Genomic DNA, 23,196 nt, shown 5'->3' on the forward strand with positions numbered 1-23,196 from the left:
AGAAGAGATAAACCTTGTGCAGGTGCTAACGTATGCTGCACCTGGCTTTCTTGGTGTAACACTAAGTGGTGATGGGGGGGTGTGTGTCTTTCAATTTAGATATATTAACCTTATAGTTATTAAACACTTTTTAAATAACAGTGCAGATTGCAGTCATGTTAAGAGTAGTTGTTCTGAGAAGAGCGCTTCTGAGTTTTCTCTGTGTCCTCAGAGGACAGTCAGACTGGTGTAACTCACACAGAAAGATCTCCAAGGCTGGAAAAATCCTAAGCCAAATTATTCTTCACACTTTTCTTGATTTTTAAAGTAATTTAAAATTGCTGGCACCTGTGAAAATGATGATGTAGTCAAATATCAACACCTGTGTACATTTGGAACTTGCAATTTGAACCGTCTTTCTAAATCAAGGGAAATGAGCACCTTGTCAATGGTGAGCATGCTGCTTTCAAATACAGAAATCATTCTGATTCTTCTGATGTATCAGAGGTGTTATTGCACATATAAAGTTTTTGAACCAAAATGGCTTTGTGTTGCTGAGCTCAAAAATCTTCTGAAAAAAATCCTAAGGGCAAAGATTATAGAGAATTTCACTCAAGTTAAATTCTTTCAGGCATGTGAAATTACAACTACAAGACCATTTTAGGAAAAAAACATGAAGAAAGCCCGTCAAAGTGCAAATGATGGAAAGTAAGTGTCTAGGACCAGAACTTTTCTGGTTTAATTAGGGATAGCAGAACCCAGAATTTGTTACTTAGAACAGAAATGTTTCAGCTCTGCTTCATATTCTGCTTTCTGGATAATCACAGGACAAGATGGCATGTTTCTAAAAATAAGCAGGCTTTTTGTGGAGATGACTATTTACAGAGATGGTGGCATTGCAGCTGGTACTCCAGCCATGAACACAGGGACCAACGTCCTGCTGGCATTTTTGGTTCCTGTTCCCCTTTCAAGACATTCACGTTCCCTCATGAACCTCTTGCGCGTGGGTTGCTACTGTTTTCATCGTAACTGAACAGTCGTAACGGCAGCGCTATGGTGTGGTGAACTATACAGTCAAGAACTGCAGCTCTGTCCATATAGAATCATAGAATCGTCTAGGTTGGAAGGGACCTTTAAGATCATCTAGTCCAACCATCAGCGTAACTCTGATACAAAACCAAAAGAAAACCATAAAAAAAAAAACAACCCACATCACTAAACCATGTCTCTAAGCACTATGTCAGCCCATCTTTTGAAAACCTCCAGGGATGGTGCCTCAACCACCTCCATGTGCAGCCCATTCCAATGCTTAATAACCCTTTCAGTGTAAAAATATTTCCTAATATCCAACCTGAACCTCCCCTGGTGCAACTTGAGGCCATTTCCTCTTGTCCTATCGCCTGTGACTTGGGAGAAGAGACCGACTCCCACCTCTCTACACCCTCCTTTCAGGTAGTTGTAGAGAGCAATAAGGTCCCCCCCTCAGCCTCCTTTTCTCCAGGCTAAACAACCGCAGCTCCCTCAGCCTTTCCTCATAAGACTTGTGCTCCAGACCCCTCAGCAGCTTCATTGCCCTTCTCTGGACCTGCTCCAGCACCTCAATGTCTTTTTTGTGAGAAGGGGCCCAAAACTGGACACAGTACTTGAGATGGGGCCTCCCCAGTGCCGAGTACAGGGGGACAATCACCTCCTGATGTCTGCTACTGGACTTAGTAGGCTGAGATAAGAGTGTTCGAGCCATTTACCTCTGTGAAGTCATCAGATATAGTGATCATGGGGAGAATGGAAGAAGAAACCAGAATTCCCCAGAATATATGGGGAAGAAAGTCACGACTGGACAAAGGACAGGACTGTACCTAAAATGGGCAGAAAGGGGAAAAGAAAGAGCCATTTATCCAGCTGATGGCAAAAGAAGGGCATGGCTTGTGTGGTGAGGCAACCGTGGTAAGGTTTGGGCCAAAGGGTCGGACTCTGCAAGCTGCAGTGGAGCAGGGAATGCTTTGAGAGGATTAGGGATTGTTAGATGCTAGCTTTGTGGGCATTGTAACAGTGCCTGGGTCATTCGCTGTTTGTTCCCTTACATATTTGGTCTTTATTTATGCTGAGATGTATTTCCATGTCTCACTGTGTCTTGCAGCAAAGGTTTCATCCCTCCCAGTCGTTCTCCCAGCTTTCACATCCCACTGCTTGTTACTGGCTCTTTGGATACACATTAGTGCGGGGATTCATGTTTAAAAAAAACACATCTATTTCTGTCACTTAATAGAGACAAAGAATTTCCTCTGTGGTTTTTACTGATACTGCTGGTGAATGGAGACATGCTGACTGCAGAAGGTAGTGAAATTATCCCATTTCTTATGGAGGAACTAAGTTGGAGAAGAATTTCCTGCTCCATGTGAAGATGCCAGATTTCCTCCCTGGCCTGGCCTTCAGCAGCCTTTAATAAAGTCACGGTGGCAATTGAGCTGATTTCTGCACTTAGGTTAGGACCACTGTGCAGTGTCAGCCCTGGTGGATGTGCCCTTACTGCAAAAAGGCCAGCAGCATCCTGGGCTGCATTTGGAGGGGTGTTGCCAGGAGGTGGAGGGAGGTGATCCTTCTTCTCTACTGAGCACTGGTGAGACACATCTGGAGGATCTAGACAACAAGTCATATGAGGAGAGGCTGAGGGAACTGGGCATGTTTAGTTTGGAGAAGAGGAGGCTGAGGGGGGACCTCATTGCCCTCTACAACTACCTGAAAGGAGGTTGCAGAGAGGTGGATGTTGGCCTCTTCTCCCAAGTGACTAATGACAGGACCAGAGGAAATGGTGTAAAGTTGCGTCAGGGGAGGTTTAGATTAGATATCAGGAAGAATTACTTTACTGAGAGGGTGATCGGGCACTGGAACAGCCTGCCCAGGCAGGTGGTGGAGTCGCCATCCCTGGAGGTATTTAGACATGGCACTTCAGGGCATGCTCTAGTGCCCGAGATTGTTGGTTTGTGTTTGTTTGTTTGGTGTGTTGGGGTTTTTTTGTTTTGTTTTGTTTGTTTGTTTGTTTTTTTGTGGTTGGACTCAATAATCTCAAAGGTCCCTTCCAACGATGAAGATTCTGTGGTTCTGTGATTCTGTCATTTGGTCAGTTTCTGGGCTGCCCAGTACAAGACAGACATGGACATACTAGAGCGAGTACAGCAAAGGGCTACAAAGATAATTAAAGGGCTGGAGCATCTTGGGGATGAGAGGCTGAGAGGAGCAGTTCAGCCTGGAGAGTAAAAGGCTCAGGGGGATCTTATCAACGTATATAAATATCTGATGGGGGAAGTAAAGAAGATGGAGCCAGGCTTTTCTCACTGCTGCCGTTTGACAGAACTGGAGGTAATGGGCACAAGCTGAAACACAGGAAATTCCATTTAAACATAAGCAAAAACTTTTTTTACAGTGGGGGTGACTGAGCACTTTCTTGCCTGGGAACGTTGTGTAATTTCTATCCTCAGAGATACTCAAAACCCAACTGGGCAAAGTCCTACGGAGTATTAAAGCTATTGCACAGACTTGCTAACATGCTGTTGCTTGTTTTCAGCTACTTTCTAATATTCATGTTAGACCTCCCAGAGGCTTTTTTTTTTTTTTTTTTTTTTTTATAAGTTATTTGGAAACTGGTGAAGTAGCTGATGAGAAGGCAGGCAGTACCAGGGCAGGCAGGACCGTAGCAGCAGGCAGGGCCAGCCACAGCCCACCAGCCGCTGGACACATCTGCAGGGACAAGGCAGGTCTGAGCCCAGCCAGGAAACCCCAAGCCAGAAAGAATGTTGGGCTTAGCGTTCAAGCAGCCTTGTAGGCTGGAGCAGGGAGAGGTGAGCCTCGCTGCTTCCCCTTCTCTGGCAATAGGGACCTGGCTACCATTTTCCTCTGCCAGGCCAAGACACTGTGGAGACATCAGGAATTAGGACAGCCATGCGCCGGCACTGGGGCATTGACAGCTGAAGCACAAGCCTGGTTTTAGAGGCACAAGCACTAAATTTTGACTCGGGCTTCCAGGAATGCACCTGAGGTTATCCAGGTAGAGTGCCTTAGTGGGGCTTTTTACAGGCATCTATAGTACGTTTATGCTGGAAGTGGAAAGCGCTTCCATGAGGAGAAATAGTTCACCAAATTATCTCAGATGCAAGTACAGTATATGCACCTGTGTTAGTCAGACTGGCCTCTGAACCTCTAATTACTAAAACACAAGCTTGTAAGAGTTATTCAGAGATTGCCCTGTCTGTTCCTCTTAACAAAGACAGGACAGGTATAAACTAGACCTTTGCTCAGAGATAATGGTGTCCCCTGCTTTTAGTAACCTTCAGCACCAGGAATTCCCCAAAAGCGGTTCCAGTGTGTAATCATGCTCAGCTAGAATTTTTTTTTCTGTATCTAGCTCTTAAAAAAATTATTTAAAAAAACAGTTTCTGCTTTTCCTTCTCGCATCTGGAAGTCACTGTGCGCTGTGCCAGAGCTCCCCTCATTCCTCCTTCTCTGCAGTTGGAGCCTTCCCAGGAGCAGAGCATTGCTCTGGGGAGGAGTGTGAGGAGGCGAATGGGACTTCCCACCTCTGCCCTTCTCTTCCGCGCTCTGCAGGGCCAAGGCACAGCAGGAAAGGCTGTGACAACGTCACCACTGACATTGTGCCTGTTGATTTTTAATGGGATTCACTGTGTTGCACTGTAGCTTAAGTTCTGAGCTTTGCCTCCTTCGTTCCTCTTCCTTGAACTATAAATATCCTGATGACTGTCACCTCAGATGTACCTGGGGCAGATAACAGATGCTATATAGTGCATCAGAAAAGCATCACGTGGGGCCAGTCCTGCTATTATTATAACATTGAGGGGTTTTTGTTTTGTTTTGTTTTTTTTTTTTCATTGTGTTTATTAAAGTATTTTTAAAGAACTAACCGAAATCGGGTTAGTCTTTCCAAAGGTTTGTGCACTGCAGTCTGAGTCAAAAAACCTTGATGCTTCTATAGGACCATACTACCTGCAGTCTCTGCACCAGTGCTCACTGTGGCAGCGTGCATGCCGTCCAGTGGATTCCCTCTTGTCAGGATCCAGTGCACTAGCAGTGGTAGGTAACATGTTCAGAGCAACAACTACCAAGATTTCTCCATTTTTTTAATGTTTTCCATGTTGATGTTACTACTCAGGGTGCAGGACCAGGAGAGACCAGTTGAGATTTTCCAGTTTCAATTCATGGTCCTTTGTAGTTGTTGCAGCTGGGAGATTCTTGCCGTCTCACATAGCACTGCTGGGCAGTGGGAGCTGGAAAATGCTTCAAAGACATTAAAAGATGGCACATTTTTTTCATTTAGGATTTCCTGACCTTTTTCAGTTCGTCATGCTGTCTTCATTCCACTGCGGTGTTTGCATAACCTCGTTCAGTCTGTAAAAAGAAGGGAAACAAGAAAAGACCCTATCACTGTTTATTGTTTTACAAATGACAATTTCACCAATTTCAGTGAGAGAGTGAAGGGGCCATAATAGACTTTGTTTCAGCTCTAGGAGTGGACAGACCATTTTCTTGAAAAGAGCTTTTTCAATGATAAAATGCTATTTCAATAAAACTCAGGTTTTTTTATAAATTAGTGAACTAAATTGAATAATGTTTGAAACAAAAGAATCCAAATGAATTTCTCCTTAAGGAAAGTGTTTTGTTCTGAAAACTTCAATTTAGAATTAGATTGAGTTGTCTTTCATGACATTTTTTGTTCTTATATCTTTATATTGTGACATGTTAGTAGCGACAACCGGCATTTCATCAACACATTTCTCTTGTTTCATGGCACACAAACAGGAGACACATCAGCCTGGAAAATAAGGAGTCCTTCAGTCAGTACCTCTTAGCTGTTACCCACAGAGATTTAAAAGTAAAATAGTGAAATGGTTATCTCATTTCATTGGCCTATGCCCTATCATTAATGGTAGTAAAGAATATGTAGCATGAAGATTTTGATTTTCCAAACCACAAACTAGTAAAGATGAAATAAACCACCTGTTTTCTCGTAAATGAATTACCATATTATTGCAGGTGGATTGTATGTGTGAATTATTTGTATATTATTTCAGGATCTGTAAGTACTTGTGACTGTCTGCATGCCTTGGAACAGCATAAGCATCTAAAAAGGAAAGAGATGAAATGCAAAATATAATTAAAATTCTAAAAGAAAATTTTCCAAACCCAATCCTTTCGGATATTCCATCCATTAATATTTGAAAAAATACCATTTTCAGTCAGTATTATTTTAATCTAATTTAAAATTTAAATTCATTTTGAAATTTCCTTTAAAATAGTAGTACCAACTGTGATGAGCTTTATCCAACTCACCCAAAGTGCTTCAGATGTGAAGCTTGGGATCAAAAGAGACATATTTGTTTTGAAGTTGGGTTTTTTCTCATAACTATTCATCACTGTAGAAAGATTCTGGGGTCACTTCCTGACTGGAAGGAAGGAGGAACTTGCCTGTGTCCACATGAGCAGTTTTCTTGCAGTAGCTGGAGGAAAGCTTCAAACTGAAGTGGTTGCTCCTGGGCTCTGCATAAGGCCAGCATGGTTAGTCTGGGACCAATGGGTGGATTAATTTGAAGTGCTCCCATTAGGTACCCAAGGTAACTCTGCTTAAAATCACATGGGTAGACATGGAAATGACATCTCCACTGGTGGATTTAGTGATGGCAGGGAGGATCCCGAGGCTCTGGTACATCATTGACTGTCTCAGGCTGGAGACCATTTCCCAGGAGGCACTTTGGCTGTGGCCACCCTGACGGTAGCCTTTGGGTGTTTAATTTATGGGCAGAGGCTGTTGTATGTGGCAGTGGGAGCCGCAATGGAAACGACACTTTTATCGATGGGATAAACTTTTTACCATTTTTAATTTGAGTTGCTTTTGTGAAGCAAAAATTTCACAGAATCACAGAATCTTCATGGTTGGAAGGGACCTTTGAGATCATAGAGTCCAACCACAAAAAAAAAATTAAAATTAAAATGAAAATTTATTTAAATATCATTATTTAAATAATGATAATTGTTTAAAAATGGTAAAATGAATTCCACCTTTGGGAGAGGGCACGTGTATTCTTCAGCTGACTTGGAGAGGTAGTTTGGTGGCTTCTTCATTGGTTTAGCGGTTTTTGCATACTTTCAGAAGTACAGAACCAAAGAGATCTATAAACAAGAAACAGAATAGCTGTAAGCAAAAAAAGTAAATACAACATTGTCAGCTCAACATTGCTTATCTACAACCAAATCCTCATTAACTTCTCGTATTTGATATGGCTTTACAATGTACACTCATAATATGTGTAGGAGTATTCCCCCTTGATTGAGGGCTTCTTTGCATGGGACCAAAGTTGTTGCTTCCATTAGCAGTTTTGTCAAAGCATTTTGGACAATACCAAACTTTCTGTGCCTGATGGGCCAGAAGGGAGAATGACTGTGTTTGTACAAAATGTGTTTAATTTTATCTTTATATAAATTGATTCCATGTTCTTTATGATCAGATCTAATCTCCATGCCTTCTTAGCTATTCTCTAGATCCAACTGCAGAGGACGTTTGCAAGTGGGATCAACTGAGGCAGATCTTCAGAGTATGTACAGATATATACTATATTGCACCTCCCTTGCCTGCAGGTTCCCATCCAGCAGGGTGCAGAGGGGAGTAGGTTCCCTTGTGGTTTTGCATTGTGCATGGTGCTACCAGATTAACAGAGATTTCATGCTAAATTTTGAGAAGAGAGGTTTTTCTGACCTGAATTGTAGGAGGAACTACGAGTAGCCAGTTTTACCCTTGAAAACTGTTTTTGTTTTTTATAGCCTAAACATGATCTTTAACATAATGACTTAAATGTTTAGACGAGTTTTAGTATCAATATCCATTTTTAGTGTGCATAATACATGATGTTCTGTAAAATCTTGCAAAATACCTCAAGCGCACATTTATCTCAAAATAATTTGTTAGTAAAACCGCAATGTGTATTGCAACAGTTGTGATTGGCTGGGAAACTGCTTTGATACAGTGTTGCAGCACAACTGTTCCAAAGCCATGACATCCACTGCATCCCAGTGGCATAAACATTGCCTGTGTCAGATTGTGCAGTCACTTTGTCATGGCTGCAAGGGGAATGGTCAGTCCAAAAATGGACATTTTTTACTTTCTGCCAGGTTGTGTGAAATTTGGACCCTGGCAACCAGAAGTGACTCTGAATCCCCAGACGCGCATCAATAAGCTGCAAAGTCAGGAGCAGTGACAGCAGAGGACTGTGGGGACAGCCACCACCTGAGATGCTCCCCTCTGCCTTGCCCTCTCTCGTCCCCAAGATATAACTCTGTGCACAGGGCAGGTGTAGAATCATAGAATTGTCTAGGTTGGAAGGGACCTTTAAGATCATCTTGTCCAACCATCAACACAACTCTGATAAAAGCCAGGTTTCCTTTTCTTCTTGGCTCCTGGGTTAACCAGGAGACAGCGTGGTCCCCAGCAGGGTGAGGATGCTGCTTGCTCCCCAAACCATCGTTTGACTGCTGGGCAGGGTGAAGACAGGGCTGGGCACTGGTGGAGTTTACACCTGATTCCCAAGCACGCCTCCTGCCACCGTCTTTGTTGTGTTAGAGGAATTCCCTGACTTTTACAGAGAATTAAACAAGGAGGATGGAAATCCAGACCTCTCCAGCTCCTTGATCTCATTTTCCCTGGCTTTAGTTAGTCCTCCAGTCCTCCTGTCCTCCAGTGACAATTTATAGGCCGGTGTAACTGAGGTCAGTGTTTGGCTCTCTGTGTCTCTTTCATCATCTGCAAATTGGAGATAGTAGTGTTTAGTAGGGCTGGGTGAATAATTCATGGTGTGGCTCCTTATTAAACAGATGTTGCCTCTCTGCAGATAACTGCAAATGGATTGCATTTTTTTTTCAAATTTATTTGTTGTTCCAAATTATTCACCAGATCCTTTCTGTAAATAATTTTATTGGCCCTTAGTGCATTCAGAATATGAATTTGAAGCCTGCTTTATATGAATATTTACCACTGCTGGATAAATTTTTTTATTTCAGCAACTGTGCCTCCTAGCAAACTTGTCTCATAGAGCCTCTCCAGTGAGTCATACAAGGGTAGCGTGAATATGTTAGGAGTGAATGTTTAGGCGGTATTTTTTTTTCCTTTACTCCTGTTGTAGCTGTAATATTAATCTGCCTCACCGGGTGTTGTGAAGATTGGAAAGGTGTTTCCTGAATGTGAAATACTGCTTAAGTAGATAGCAATACCCCAGCCCTGGCTGCTCTTTCCTGCCCCTCCTTTGGGTAGCAGGTGGTACATGGTGGTGTATGGTCCAGCCACTGCTGAACGCAGGGAGGAGGCAAGCACAAGAAGTAAAACTCTGCTGTGCTCAGAGCCCCTGAACCAAGCAGGGGTCCATGTGTCTAAGTCAGTGCTAATAATGAAAATGGGTGAGAGCCCAGAGAGCAAGTAGCATGGCATGGTTTGGCTCTCACCCATGTGGCTGAACTCCTTTCTTCCCTCCCCAAAAGATGTCTGTTCCAACTTACAGACAGACACTGTTTGTGAGCTGTGCTGTCCTCCAAACCATTCCTGGGAGACTTTCACAGGAGGCTGAACCTGTGCCACAGACTGTACAGGCAGTACGGATGTGTGGATGTCCCTGTCTTTAAGTCCTGGGTAGTTCCCAGCTTATTGGGAACACATCTAAAAGTCTACAGGTTGCTCAGTGACGTTGGGGTATGCGGAAAACACAAACCTCTAGCATAGAATGGGTAGTCCTTTTTTGTGAAGGTGTATTGGTTTTTTTATCCCACACTGTGTTGTTTCAACAATAAAAGGAAAAATAATTTAAAAGTTCTTGGTGAGGAGCCCATAACATGTAGTCCTTGTGCAGCCCTGCCCAGAAGACAGTCTGCTGGGAATTTTTTTAGGTAAAAATGGTTGAAACTTCAGGCACCATCACTGAATGGTGAGAGAAGTTAGAGTCTCTTAAATGTCATTTATATGTTTGTCCTTTTATCATTGCACCAAGCACTGAACAAGATTTCTTTTAGCATTAAAGAGAGATCGATAGATGGAAGAGCCAGGAAAAGTGAGTCATCAGTGTTACCCTAGATCCATGGATGCCGACTGGCCACATATGCTCACTCAAATTAAGAAACATAAACTGAAAAGTTTCCTAGCGGTAGAAAAATGCAGGGTCAGTTTGGAAAGGACCAGAATATCATTTCTGCCCGTGTTTTAATTACTCAGGTATTAATGTTGATCAATACTGTGCAGAATTTGTAAGCTGTTTTGTATTTAGCTTCAAATCAAATATTTTGGTGGAACTGACAAGTGTAAATCTGAAGTGGGCTTTCTTCACATCTAAAAATTACCTTTAGAGTAGCTTGTTTTCACTTGATATTTTGTCAGAGCTAGTGGAAAAAAAAAGGGGGGAGAAGGGGGTTCTTTAGCCTGTACTTGAAATTTTCATAGGTAAGGACATGCAAAAAACTAAGCATAGTAAAAATTGTTTTTTTGAAGTTGTTGTTAGAGTGTTTGAATCAGTTCTCTGTTACAATAGTTTGTTAGTTTGTTTGGTTTCAAGAGCATGAACAATGGTGGTTTGGTGAAATTGTGTTAAAAAACTTGCTGGGTTAGAGAGCAGACATTCTCCTCTGCCTGCCCTTTCTCTGGCAGTGAATGCGGTTGCAAACATGTTACTGGAGATGGTCCCCGGTACTGGAGCTGGGTTTCCTTCTTCTCCAGACTTTTTTTTTGCAGTAGTTGGATTAGCCATTGTACTGAAATGCCAATCTGTACCATGGGAAGAGGAGACAGAGAGGTGCTGTGAGAGCAGTATAGCTGTATAAAAATACCCTCCTCCTGCTGCAGCTGGTGAGAGACAGGGTTGATCATGGCAGCACTGGATGTGTGATGGCCAAGAGATCCCATTGCCATAACCTGCACCTTGAGAGGAGCAGGTGGGAACTGAGGGCTCCTTTGTGCTCTTCTCATCAGGCTAAACTTGCTTCTTACTTAAATCATTGCTCTTCTCATCCATAGCTGTCATGAAGGAATTGAGGTTGCAGAGACCTTGGTGGCCCGTGAAGGGGGTCTCTTGGCCGTGCCAAAGCAGCAAATGGTTTGGTTTGGTTATCCTCACACCAGGGTGTTACTGTTGGACATGAAGCCTGGGGAGGAGGGAGGTGAGGGGGGGGTTGAAGGTGTCCATGAGATGTCCTGAGCTGATCAACAGCTTCTTGCCACTGAGAGAGGGAATTTCCCTCTTTGTCCTCTCTCTCCTGGTGTCCCACCACTGTCTTGGAAGGTGGAGAAGGTGGAGAGTGAGAAGATGCACCATCTGAGCAGTGGGCTATGTTTGACAGTTTGGAACGAGGACAGCCCAGGTCTATTCTTCGTCAAAGCCATACCTGCCAGGTGGCTAGAGGAGAAGTTTTATGTCCTATTGCTTCTTATGCAATGTCATTTTGTTTTGAGCAGATAGGCTGGGGCCGCCTCTCGATATACTGCTGGATTCACTGAACTGCACAGCGTTCAGCGTCCAATGGAGGATGCCGAAGCAGCATGCGAGCACCATCACGGGATATACAGTAAGTGGTCCTCTGTGCTGCTGGTGGAGGGCTGCAATACCCTACATGGCATCAGCCTGCGCATGTGGCACGAAGCAAGCAGGAGAGCTCGCTCTCGTAACAAACAGTACCATTGCTCAGAAAGCAGTGAGGGGACAGTGAGCTTGAATGGATTGAGCTGTAACTTTAAGAAACAAGCAGTTCATATTTTAGAAGCAAGCTATGATGGGAATTTGGGTTGGATGCCAAGGGCTTGCAGTGGATATAGATTGCTTTTCTGTTGTGGTTTTCATGCAAGGATCTCGATGCTCTCTGCAGCTGGTAAAACAGTAAAGTAGAGCAGAGCAGGTCGATATTACACTGTGCAAATGAAGAGAGATGCATGGCAGTTTCAGGGCTGTTCAGATCCTTTGACATGTACTTCCAGCCTGAGGATTGCTTCAGCAGGAATAGCTTTCCCAGACTGTGCCTCTAAACCTTCCCAGAGTGGCAGCAGGTACAGGGGAAGGAGAGTTTCATGGTGTCTCTTTCCCTGATAGATACTGTACTGCATAGCACCCCTGGGAGCCCAGCCACAGCCTTAAATAGCAAAAGTGACTTTCTTTTATTACCCCATACCTCAGTGGTGAACTTCCCTTAAAGAAGTTGAGTGATTTTCCTGTTTTAGCCATCAGTTTTATAGGGGAGGCTCTGACCTTTTCCAAGCCTCCGCCACATTACCATCTGCCTATTTGGCAAAACAGAAAGGCTAGCCTACACTAGGTACTGTGTTTTAGTGTGCAAGCAGAAAAACAATAAGCACTAATCTGCCATTTATTCAGTTTTATTAGGTATTGCTTCAACAGGTATTCCATGGCAGTGGAACTCAGTCCCAAAATGGAAGTTAGTCAATGGGAAATGAGCACGAAAGATGTAGGACATCAACTAGAATTTGTTGTTTTCCCCTTCAACAAAAAACAAATAGCATTTTTTTTGCTAGCATTTTTTCTGGAAGGAAATGAAATTTCCAGAAAAAAAAATTCCAAAATTCACGTAAAAAGGTGGAAAGCAGAAAACACATGACTGCTTTTATTATCAATGTACACTGAAAGAGTGAGAAAATTCCCTGCAATAGGTGTTTCTGGTACACATGCCCCTTCATCCCTTGGTCTTGTAAATTACATGAATGCAGCCCAGCTGCAGGGTTGTTTTTATTGTTACGATATTGCTTGTAGTCTAGGGCAATGAGAAGCACTAAGGCCAGAACCTGCCTCAGCTGGGCTCTGTGTGTAGTTGGGTCCGTTCTTCTGTGTGAAAACAGAGGTGCCATGAATAAGTGGCTTTTCTACTGGCCATGATATTTTTCAAACAGTTGCAGTGCTTTACAGTCACAAATCATAGTTTTCACTGTTCCTGCAGTAGAGCAAGTGTCTGACCCCAGGTTTATTTTTAAGCCTTGAGCTCATATGTGGCATGATAATAAAACGAATGACAAACAGCACTGATAGTGATGTACCCAGACCATTTTCACTTCATCTTACCTTTTGACCCTCGGACATCTCAGGGTCTCTGTGCATAGAAAAGCAGACTTTCCCTGGTTCATTAGTCTCAAGTACATGGCAACAGGCATGGAGAGACATTTATGATACAGCAATTTTTATAATGACATAACCATGTAATGTCAGTATCTTCCCTATATGAAGTAAAATGCCTAACTTGTGCAGACCAGTCCCACAAGTCTTTAGCTGTCCATGCAGACCATGGCCCAATGATGCACAATAAAGTTGTTAGTTCAAGTCTGCCCTAAAAGCTGGGCTGTGTTTCATGTCAGTTCAGCATATACACTGTAAGATGCTGTCCTTTGGTCATACTGAGAACTTGTAGCAAATATGAAGGGGATGTTGAAGTGCATTAGCTTTCCATGCATTTGAAAAGGCAGGGGATCATTGGCTCAAATGCTGTCCACAACGTCACAACAATGCACTTGTTTTTAACTCATTCTGAAGCACTGAGTTATTGCTTTAGCCAACTTGACTATATCTTCTTCCCAAGGTCTTTTACTCAGAGGTTGAAGGTGACAAAGCAGTTAAACAGCTCTCACACGATGTTCCCCTGAGTTTGGATATGCTTAGCATGGTGAGTATTTCTTTTCATCAGCTGTCAAAGCACTCGAGCAGAACTTGCAAGTGGGAACTTGCAACTGTCTGCTTTGTTGCTGGTTTGTGAATTATGCTGAGGATCCAAGCCCCAGATCTGCTCTGGATATTGACAAAAGGAAATCACAGTGTTTTTCTGTAATCCAGCCAGTGTGATACACTTTTGCTCCTTTTTGTCTAATTTATCAAGCAAAACCATTGAGACTTGCTTACGTCTTCCTAGCACTGACCTTTGCCATCTACTAAAATAGCACTTATAATTTTGAATTTGAGTTTTCTGTGCACTTCCATACATGCAAGGGGAACTGCACGACTCTGTGCACAGTTAGAGTTGTAATGTCAGTGTATGTGTATTGCAGAGTCTGACACAGGTAAGTGCATGAGTTAAAGGAGACACAAAGTTTTCAGTGTATTTTTGTTCTGTGGCCTCCTGAAATACTGAATTTGAAGTTTAATAGTGCTGCTTTAATTGCACTTGTCCAAGTCCATATCCTAGAAGATCCGCTCAACTTCTGAGTTTTTTTTGTTCTTGAAAGCACCACTTTTCCTCCTTGTTTTTCATTTTCCCCCTTTCCTTTAGTTCTGTTTTTCATTTGGTTTCTCCTTTCCTTTCTTACTTTGCTTTGTTTCACTATACCCTTCTCTTTCTTCCTTCCCTTTTAATGTCCAATTTCCCCTTCCTTTTCCATTTGCGGATGAACACCGCCCATCCTCTTCTGCTGCATGGCTGAGCAATTAGTGCTGAGATGAAAGCAGTTCCTCCGTGCTGCTGGATGGCTTTAATACTGTCTGCTTTAAAAGGCTATTCTCAAAACATGCCGGTGCTTTCTCAGCTTGGTGAAGCTGCTCTTTGAGTTCAGCAAGGCAGGAACAGAGAATTTCCAGCCTCTGCTCGGGCAGAGAGGGAAGGAGTGTGGCAGGTTGGGTGCTGTGAGAGGAGCACTTTCACACCACGCTCTGCAAAGGGCAGTCTGTCCACAATACATGAACATTACCAGCACAGGAATCAAAGGCTTACGTGTACACACAGAGGGGCATTGCAGGCTTTCCAATCTTTTATTTGATTGATCCTTCTTCACATTTCAGTTTTTTCTTCCTTTGTCTTCTGCTCATCTTCATTCTCCTTTATTTCCTCACCCCTCTTTTTCAGCCTCCCCACCTGATGATCAGTGAAATGCATCCAGTGATATTTCCTGATCCCTGCTGGGCAGTGCTCAGAAACCTTCCATGAGAAGTGTGAGTGAGGGGGATGCTCAGATTTCCTGCAGTTTTCTGTCAGTCTGGTTGTCAGTTCTGACTCCTGCAGGTTTCTGGGATCATGGCGAATGAAAGAATATTGTTGCCGTGATATGTTATTTCTTTAATTGTGCATTATTTTCTCCCTTCTGATCTTTTTCTTTGTATTCCTCACTTGCTTTTTGTTTTTCCTCCCAAAAACACATTCTTGCCGGTAATGCCAACAAAGATCAAACCGCACATTGGTTTTTTTAACTTAATCCTGTGACAGCAATAATTCTTACTCATTGGGAGAACAGAGTCTGTATCCCAGTACTCATGCAGATGAATAGCAGCCTCGTAGACTACTATATGCTGCAACATTGGCCTTTTTTAAATTCCTCCATCCATTATTTATGTGGTTTTGCCATCAACTTTTTAGTATGTTACTTCATTAACAGGTCCTATTTTGCTTTTTCACAGGGTCAACTTGAAGGACAAGCAATTTTTGTAAGTATTGCTTCACATGAAACTTGGTTGCAGCTGTGATTTAAAATGAAATTGAATGTTCCTGACCTGGTCTTGCCACAGATTCACACACAGAAGTTGATCTCAAATGTTCGTTTTACTTAGTACTTACACAGGATCTTTTGTAGTCAAAATGTGGCAAATAGCAGCTAAAGCTCAAAATCCAGAGGTGAAGAAGGTGGACATGTGTAGGCACAGGAGCTCCCTTTTTAGCAATGGATAAACTTTTCTCTCAGTCGTCCAAAGAGTTTACGGATGTCTTGTTTTGCTGGAGTAAGCTTGTGTAAAAAATGAGCTATATCCAGGCAGTGAGGACTTACAGGGCACAGGGGCAGATGGGTAGTCAGACACACAGTGACAGGGAAGAACAAAGTCTGACAGTGGGAGAGGAGATGGAGAGGGAAAAACCTGAGCCAGCCCAGCAAGCGCTGAGGAGGAGGAGCGTGGGAAGAGGCCAGTCACGCAACGCCCAGGAGGAAGGGGTGGGAGACGAACAACTAGTAGAGAACAGGTTTGAAAGAAATACCAGCCCTCTTAATGGCTTTGCAGCTGGTGAATTATTCAGATTAATGATTTCCAGCCCTGAACTCAGTCCAGTCTGCTTCCTATGAACAGTAAATGGATTCGGTTTATTGTGACGGGGGAAGCAAGCGGGAGGTGCTCGGGTTTTTGGTAGGGTAAGGGCAGCGATTTCAGTGTTTAACTGAACTCCCTGATGTCAACAACATCTTGCAAACTGTTTTTTCCTGAGAGCTATTCTAGGAATGGAGAAGTCCCACAAAGCTAGTGGATCTCACACAGCTTTCATCATCTGAATTAAGGAGGTTTGGTTGGACTATAGGAGGCTGACGTCTGGATGAGACCTTGGGATGCGCTTGAACCAGGACTATCTGGTTCAATCCCATCTGAGCTGAGTCTGGATTATGGCATTTCAGACTTGAGGTCCCATGCTGGGCCCCTTTTTTCTGCTTGATAAAAATAACACTTCTGAGGCGTACTTGTGGAGAAGTATGACTGACTGGGATTAATCAGCTCCCAGCTGTCATTAATCCTCAGGAAGTGGTGTTCTCGCTGAAATGCTTTCTGTTATATTCATACCAAACTCAACAGAAATCTGCAATAGTTTTGTGGTTAAGTTTGCATAGTTCATGTTTCCGTCACTAAGCCTCCTCTCCTGGTGCCGGGGTACGACCCTGCTGCTTTCTCAGAGGCTTCTCAGGGCCATGTGAGACTGAACCGGGCCTCCTGTTTCTGTGTGTACGTATGCCTGCACGTTAACAAAGCAGATAATGTATTATAGCTGTACTATATCATCTTATAATAGAGAATATGTAAGAGAGAGCAGCCCGGAGAAGTGCAGATGCAGAACAATTGAATAAGGCGGTTGTTCTACTGGGCACAATATTCAGGAAGTCAAGCACAAATTTAAAAAAAAAAAGAAAAAAGCAAGAAAAATTAGTAGACTTTAAAGGTGGGAGGTTTTAGGTCAAGCAGAGAGCCATGGAGAGCAATAGTGCTCCCTATTAAATCACCACACACACCAGTACAAAATGGGGAGTGACCAGTTGAGACCAGTAGTGCAGGGAAGGAGTTGTCATGGGATCAAGTGTCATTAAACCCAGCTCAGTTTCTGCAGCTGTGCTGTAATCCAGAGGGTTTGATGTTTTTTTGGATTGAAACAAACCCAAACAAAACAGAAAACAGATTTTTCTTTAGAAAATAGTTTGTAATCCTGGTTTCTGTGAGGCGGTTTGCTGCGCAGCCTCCCAAGCAGTTTCAACACACTTGGAGGGAGGGCAAGCAGTATGGCAGGGCAGGGAGGGGTATATGGTTTCTATGTGCCCCTGACTCCCCTACCACAGGAAAGGCATAGGGTTGCTTCACCCTGTTCAAGAACGTGAGATTGTAAAGAAAATGCCAAATGCCATTTTGCAGGGTTTTAGCAAGCGTGTTGTGTAAGACAAGAACGTAAGGCTGGTGCCTAGTAAAGCCTCATTGGACATGTGATGTCCTGTTTGGAGTATCATGCTTCAAAATATAGAGGCAATCTGAGTGGAGAGAAAGATGACAAAAATGATGGGGACCTAACTCTTCCACCTACCACCTAAATTCCTTATCTGTGAGGCCACTGTGTCTCTTCTGGGATGGCAAAAGCTTGTGTTTAAGACCCTTCTCCTAAATACAAGCAAAAATAGAGATGAAATATTTACTCTCAGGATTGTGGACAGTGGGGTAAGGAAATGTGTTTCTTCTGCACAATCTCATTTGAAAGTGTTCTGGTGAGAGGTGGATATTCCCTCAGATTGCCACAGGCCAGGGTAGCTTGGTGATGTCCTGAATCTTTACCTATTCTCTGGTGTCTTGGTCCTAGAAGATTAGAAAATACTTGATCTCAGAGAAACCCACTCTATGTCCAACAGCTGTGCTCATGGAGAGGACATTGTCAGATGAAGGAGGCAGATAGCCATGTGTTTAAGGCAAGAGAGCACCTTGCTGAAGGTTTGAGGATACACATGTTGAACTTAAATACCTAAGTAGATATTAGGACTTTGATCTTGATTGGCCTTGCTGTCAATAAGATTCGTTCTGTTTAGTTTATTGTAGACTTGAGTCTGGAGGTGGTACTATGAGGCAAGTACATCAATATCCCGCTCTTTGCAGAGGCCAAGTTCCCAAATAGTGTGAAAGCAATGAGACAGATAATGAAGGGTTGGTTTTTGTTTTTTTTCTGATAAGAATGAATGTAGTAAAGAGGGATGCCAGCAGGAACAAATGCACACAATTTAAATACAGATGGATAGTATGTATGGCATGGTGGATGGAATAGTAGGAGCAGGACCATCAGTACTGTCATTGGAAGGAGGTGCTGGGTTTTCAGCAGCTGGCTTTTCAGATCATGTTTGGAAAGATCTCAGTCACTTCAGCTACGAGACTGAAAGACCCAGATAAATCTTATGGTGTGAGTGTTCTTGCAACCTCCCTCTGGGCTGTTACTTTTCAGGCATTGTTATCGTCTGTCTCAGATGAATCCAAATTGTTCAAGCAGATCAAGGGTGAATGATGGAAAAACAGGATAATGGTCAGGTGGTCCATGTTAATAGGAAACCAGTGATGGAGCTCCAAAACCGCAGCTAGAGAAATGACAGATGGCAGGGTGTTGCCGAACAATATTGTAGTAATAACATAAGTTCCCCAAAGAATAGAGAGGGAGAGTTTGTCCAGAAGACCGTCATAAAGAAATCTAGCAGTTAATAAAATTTTGGGATTGTTTACTATTTTACTGCAACGGGAAATGCAGATTGAAAGTTTGTTCTAGTGTGAAGAGACAGGAGATCTCCGCATTTCCACATGCACTGTGAATAATGTTTTTAATATCAGAGAATGAAAAACAGAAGAAAAATCTCTCTAAAACAGTTTTTTATAAGTGCTTTTTTCACACCAAAGCAGTCTGTTGTGTAGAACCTGGTATTTGTGTTTACTTGTATATGCTGCCAAAATTCATAAATCTGGGATTTGCATCTGTATACAGATAGGCTGCAGGTAAAGAATACTGAATTTCTATCCACATCTACACATGCTCCATTAAAGAGCAGATCAAAATGTCTGAAGCTGATCCATGCTATGTGTGCCAGCCAGTAATAAAATGTAATTTTTTGGTGACATTTGCTAATTTTTGGGAGATTTGAGCAGGCTTCTCTGAACATTCTTCAGGAGCACAAGCTCTTCACAAGGAGGTTGGCATCACCTCCCTTACAGTAGTTTTCTGTGGGTTAATCTTTCTGTGTTCATGGCAGAAGGACAAGTAAGGGAAATGCTTGCTTCAGGTCAAGGCTGATGGTAAGGCTAGGAAAATTGTGAGAGGCGATGGGACCGCTCTGTGCTCCGTGAGAAACTAGAGATAATCAGTTCATACTGTGGCAACTTGCTTCATTCTCAGGAGCTTCTATGGTCTTTGGATTTAAAATAAAAACAAAAACAAAACACAAAAAAAAAAAAAAAGAAAGAAAGAAAGAAAGAAAATGCACCAGACTGACACCGAATGCCAGCAACTGGCTCAAGGGAGGGAATGTATGTGACTTTGACTTCACCAGCAGAAAAGCTGGACAGCAAATGGAAACGATCTGCGACGATGCTGAGAAATAGGCGCAGGTCATGCCTGTGGATTCTCCTGGGGCGAAGCTGCAGCTTGAGAGGAAACACGTGGTGCTGTTTGTGTTTGTTGCTTCTGAGCTGGGCTGGGGACAATCCTCTGAGGAGGTTACATAGAAAATACCACGTGAGAGCTCCGAATCCCAGCTCACAGCGCCATCCCCAGTTAGGTGGAAGAGCTTTCACAATGTTCTTGTCTTGTCTTCTCTTGACTCTGGTAGGAAGTTGTTATTGGGGATCTGAAGCCAGGCACCCCACACCGCGTTAGCGTTGGAGCATACGGCTGGGCAGGGAAAGGACGACCCAGCATGCCCAGAGACGTGACAACCTTACCCCAAGGTAACGCTGTGCTCGTGGCTTTCTGCTGGAAGACTGGCAGGGCTCACGTCTGTAACACAGCAGGTCACTCACACCTAAATATCTGTCATATGCAGTATCGTAATACTTGACTGTTATTTTTCCACAAATGCAGGGTTTTAGAGGGGCAACAGCTGAGGGGAGAAGCCTATGCATTTGATTCCCAAGTCTGTGGGTGTTGGGTTATTGTATTAGCCCATCTGCTTCTCTAATGCTATTCCTTTGCATTTCCTCTGGCTTAGATAAGTGCATGCCCCCCGCACCGCCCTATCAGCCCCAGATCGTGGTAGTTTCTGATTCAGAAGTTGCGTTATCCTGGAAGCCTGGAGCGAGCGAAGGAAGTTCTCCCATCCAGTACTACACGGTGGAGTTTATCAGGCAAGTTTGCCAGTGGAGACTGAATTTCAGTGTTTGTGCACTATGGGTTGTTGTTTTTGTTGTTTTCTTTTTTACCTAAATTGCACTATTAAACTGCATGTAGATTCTTCTTATGATTTATTTACTTACTGTGTATAGTACACTTAGTTTTCTTCTTGATTCGTGTTGAATTACCATGAAAATTTAAAGACAAAACCAGAAATAATCCAATTTGTTATAAAATGACCAGTAAGTCGTACCTTCTGACTGAAGAAAAGAAGGTCTAATTTGATCTTTTCCTTCTAATAAAGGCCTGGGTGAATGAAGTTTCAGGTTTCTCCTGTCATCAAATGCTGTTGAACCATGCTGAGAATAGAGTGTGTGGCAGAGCAGTTCCCCTGGGCTGCTATAGGAAATAATTCAGGGGTTGCAAACTCAGTATGTTGGGCAGTTTTACCTGACAAAAGTCTTCTGGGTCTTGAGCTTGCAGTACTCAGACTTGCTTTGTTATCCTAATGCTAGTCAAGTTTACATGAAATGTTGGCCTTTCTGTTTAGATTTTTTGGAAGAAGGTGGGGTGTTGGTGGGTTTGTGGTTGTTTTTTTTTCTTTTATGTTGAACTCTCTAAAATTTGCAGTAATAGAACTGAACTGTGAAAAGTTGCCAACCATGTTGCTTTTATAAGATGCATATGAAGGGTCAGGAGGAGGTGGTTGCATCTGCATGCACAAACAAGTACTCGTGCCTGACTGTTCACATGCTTGTGCAAGCTAATATCTGCATATTTATTTTCATTTGCTTGCCCCTATGTTTACCCTTACAGTGAATGCAAAATTCAACCTTTGGAAGTTTAATCCTTTGGGTGAACACATGATCACAGGTTTTAGTTGAGGTTCCTGGATAAGAAGAGAGAATTGCTTCCTTAACTGCTCTGAGCTGCAAAGGTCAACAAGTTGTTCTTCAGAAAAACACGTTCTTTTTTTTTTTAAAGACTTCTTGTTGTTTAAAAAAATGAAAGAACTATTGGTTTTCTGTGCTCAAAGTTTGGTTACAATTTAGAAGATACTGATATAATGAAAAGAATTCCCAGACTGAAAGCCTACTTGTGAACTTAAATTGCACTTTGTGTTTGAATCGAAATGCCTCATATTTATTGGGAAGCCATCCAATGTTCATTGCACTGGGAGGCAGGACATGAGGGCTAAAGATACATTATGGCCATCATGTAAATTCTGCTGTAGAATTACCATGAAATTTCTTCAATATCTATTTTTTGAACACAATAGTTTTCTGAGTCTTTCTCTCTTCTCCCTGTCTCTTCCCTCTCGTTTGCTCAGTGGATGGGAAAGGGATTTTGTTGGGTTCTAGTTGACCGCACTTCTGTTGCCTCTGTGCTTTTGCCAGAAAGTGGAGCCTGCAGGTTTATGTGCACGTCTTCATAGCACCAGGGGCCTGCTAATTGAAGAAGAAGTGGGCGCCATCATCTCCATCTGATGCACTGAATGTGCACCCTTGAATGTTTTCTGTTCAGCCAGCGAGCAGAAAGCTGCCTTCACTGTTTAAGTCAAAAGATGCAAGTAATTGAAGTTTCAGTGTTTCATTGTTTTTAGACTTTGGGAAAGAATTTGCTAACAACACGGTGTTTTGATTACACTGTTTAGTTTGAGGTTTAAAGCTAAGCTGGAAGTGTATTTGTTAATTTGGGGATTATGCTCTCTTAGACTTGGAAGCCTGATTATATATTTGGAGAAAGTTCAATGAGCTATAAGCCCTAATGGCAGTTAGAGGTAAAGATTTAACTTTAAGCTTCATTGTCTTTTGCTGCATATTGTTTTAATTACTACAAAATTTATTAACACGAGTTAAAGCTGTTAAAGTAAACCAATGTAAAACCAAAAAAACCAGAGCAAGTAAATTTAGAATTAAGTCCTTGTATGCCAAAGAAATACAGTATTATCCTGTGCTTTTGCAAAATTAATTACTTTCTTATGCAAATCAGTAATTTGTTTTGGGTGCAGCACAAATATCTAAAAACTATGACATTGTTTAAATCATTTCAGTCCCTTTAGAACTGACTTTATGAATTTAACCCTAGAAAAAACATGCTAGGAGACTGAGATGAGGGAAAACCACTCTTTTCATTGGCTCAACTGTGATACTGGGGATTAAAACCTCATGAAAATTCAATACATTAATTGTTTGCACAAACCAGAATCTAATCAGAACCAGAGATAACCTGCAGTCTGTTTCCACTCGGGGTCTAAATTTGGGCCTTTATTTAGGCACTTGCATGGTTTTCTCTCGGGACCTTTTGGTTCACTGCAGCCACTGCAGGTGGCTTCAGATGTAGGACGAGCTGGGCTAACTCAGGCTCTGCTCTGCTGTTGACTATAAGAGGACACTAAGGGGACCACAATCCCAACTTGGCTAACTGCTGAAAATCAGTAGGATGAATGTAGGTCTTGCTACTCACTGCGCAGTTCATAGGGAATGTGTAAAAGAGCGTGTTAAATCCGAAATAGCCAGTGGTGTCTGTGGAAGCTTGCAGGCTCAGTGTAAATACTGTGTTGATTTATCCTGAGAAATATCTTATGACAAATGGCATTCTTATGAAAGCTTCTAAAGTGAGACCCTGGACTTAAGCATACTTGTGTGGGTTGTTTTCCTGAAGATACTATAAAAAAGTAATTCTCAAAAATGTCTTGGGTATTTTCACTGTGATACTTCAAATTTTTGAGTTGAATGCCTACCCAATATTCTAAACAAGAGACTATCAGCAGCATAGCCCTAAAAGGATTAGATCACTTTCTTTTCATCTCTGCATCAGAAAGAGTTCCTTTCATAAATTGAATCAATCCTCAGATTACAATATAAAGCAATAATCCAAATGTTTTGGGTG

The 23,196-nt window shown here is 42.5% G+C and overlaps 1 protein-coding gene across 3 annotated transcripts in view; it reads left to right on the forward strand.

Annotated features, from left to right (window-relative positions):
* EGFLAM (EGF like, fibronectin type III and laminin G domains) overlaps nucleotides 1-23,196 on the forward strand; it is a 76,586-nt gene that overhangs the window by 6,247 nt on the left and 47,143 nt on the right. Inside the window, exons 2-6 of one of the 3 annotated variants that reach the window (XM_074166014.1) lie at nucleotides 11,465-11,577; nucleotides 13,588-13,671; nucleotides 15,390-15,416; nucleotides 19,805-19,922; nucleotides 20,183-20,318. In XM_074166014.1, the coding sequence (XP_074022115.1) occupies nucleotides 11,465-11,577; nucleotides 13,588-13,671; nucleotides 15,390-15,416; nucleotides 19,805-19,922; nucleotides 20,183-20,318 (478 nt within the window). Of the gene's footprint in view, nucleotides 1-11,464; nucleotides 11,578-13,587; nucleotides 13,672-15,389; nucleotides 15,417-19,804; nucleotides 19,923-20,182; nucleotides 20,319-23,196 lie in introns of those variants that run through there. The other 2 variants (XM_074166015.1, XM_074166016.1) reach the window with 2 other exon arrangements.

The sequence above is a fragment of the Numenius arquata genome, chromosome Z, assembly GCF_964106895.1.
Source record: "Numenius arquata chromosome Z, bNumArq3.hap1.1, whole genome shotgun sequence".
NCBI lineage: Eukaryota > Metazoa > Chordata > Aves > Charadriiformes > Scolopacidae > Numenius > Numenius arquata.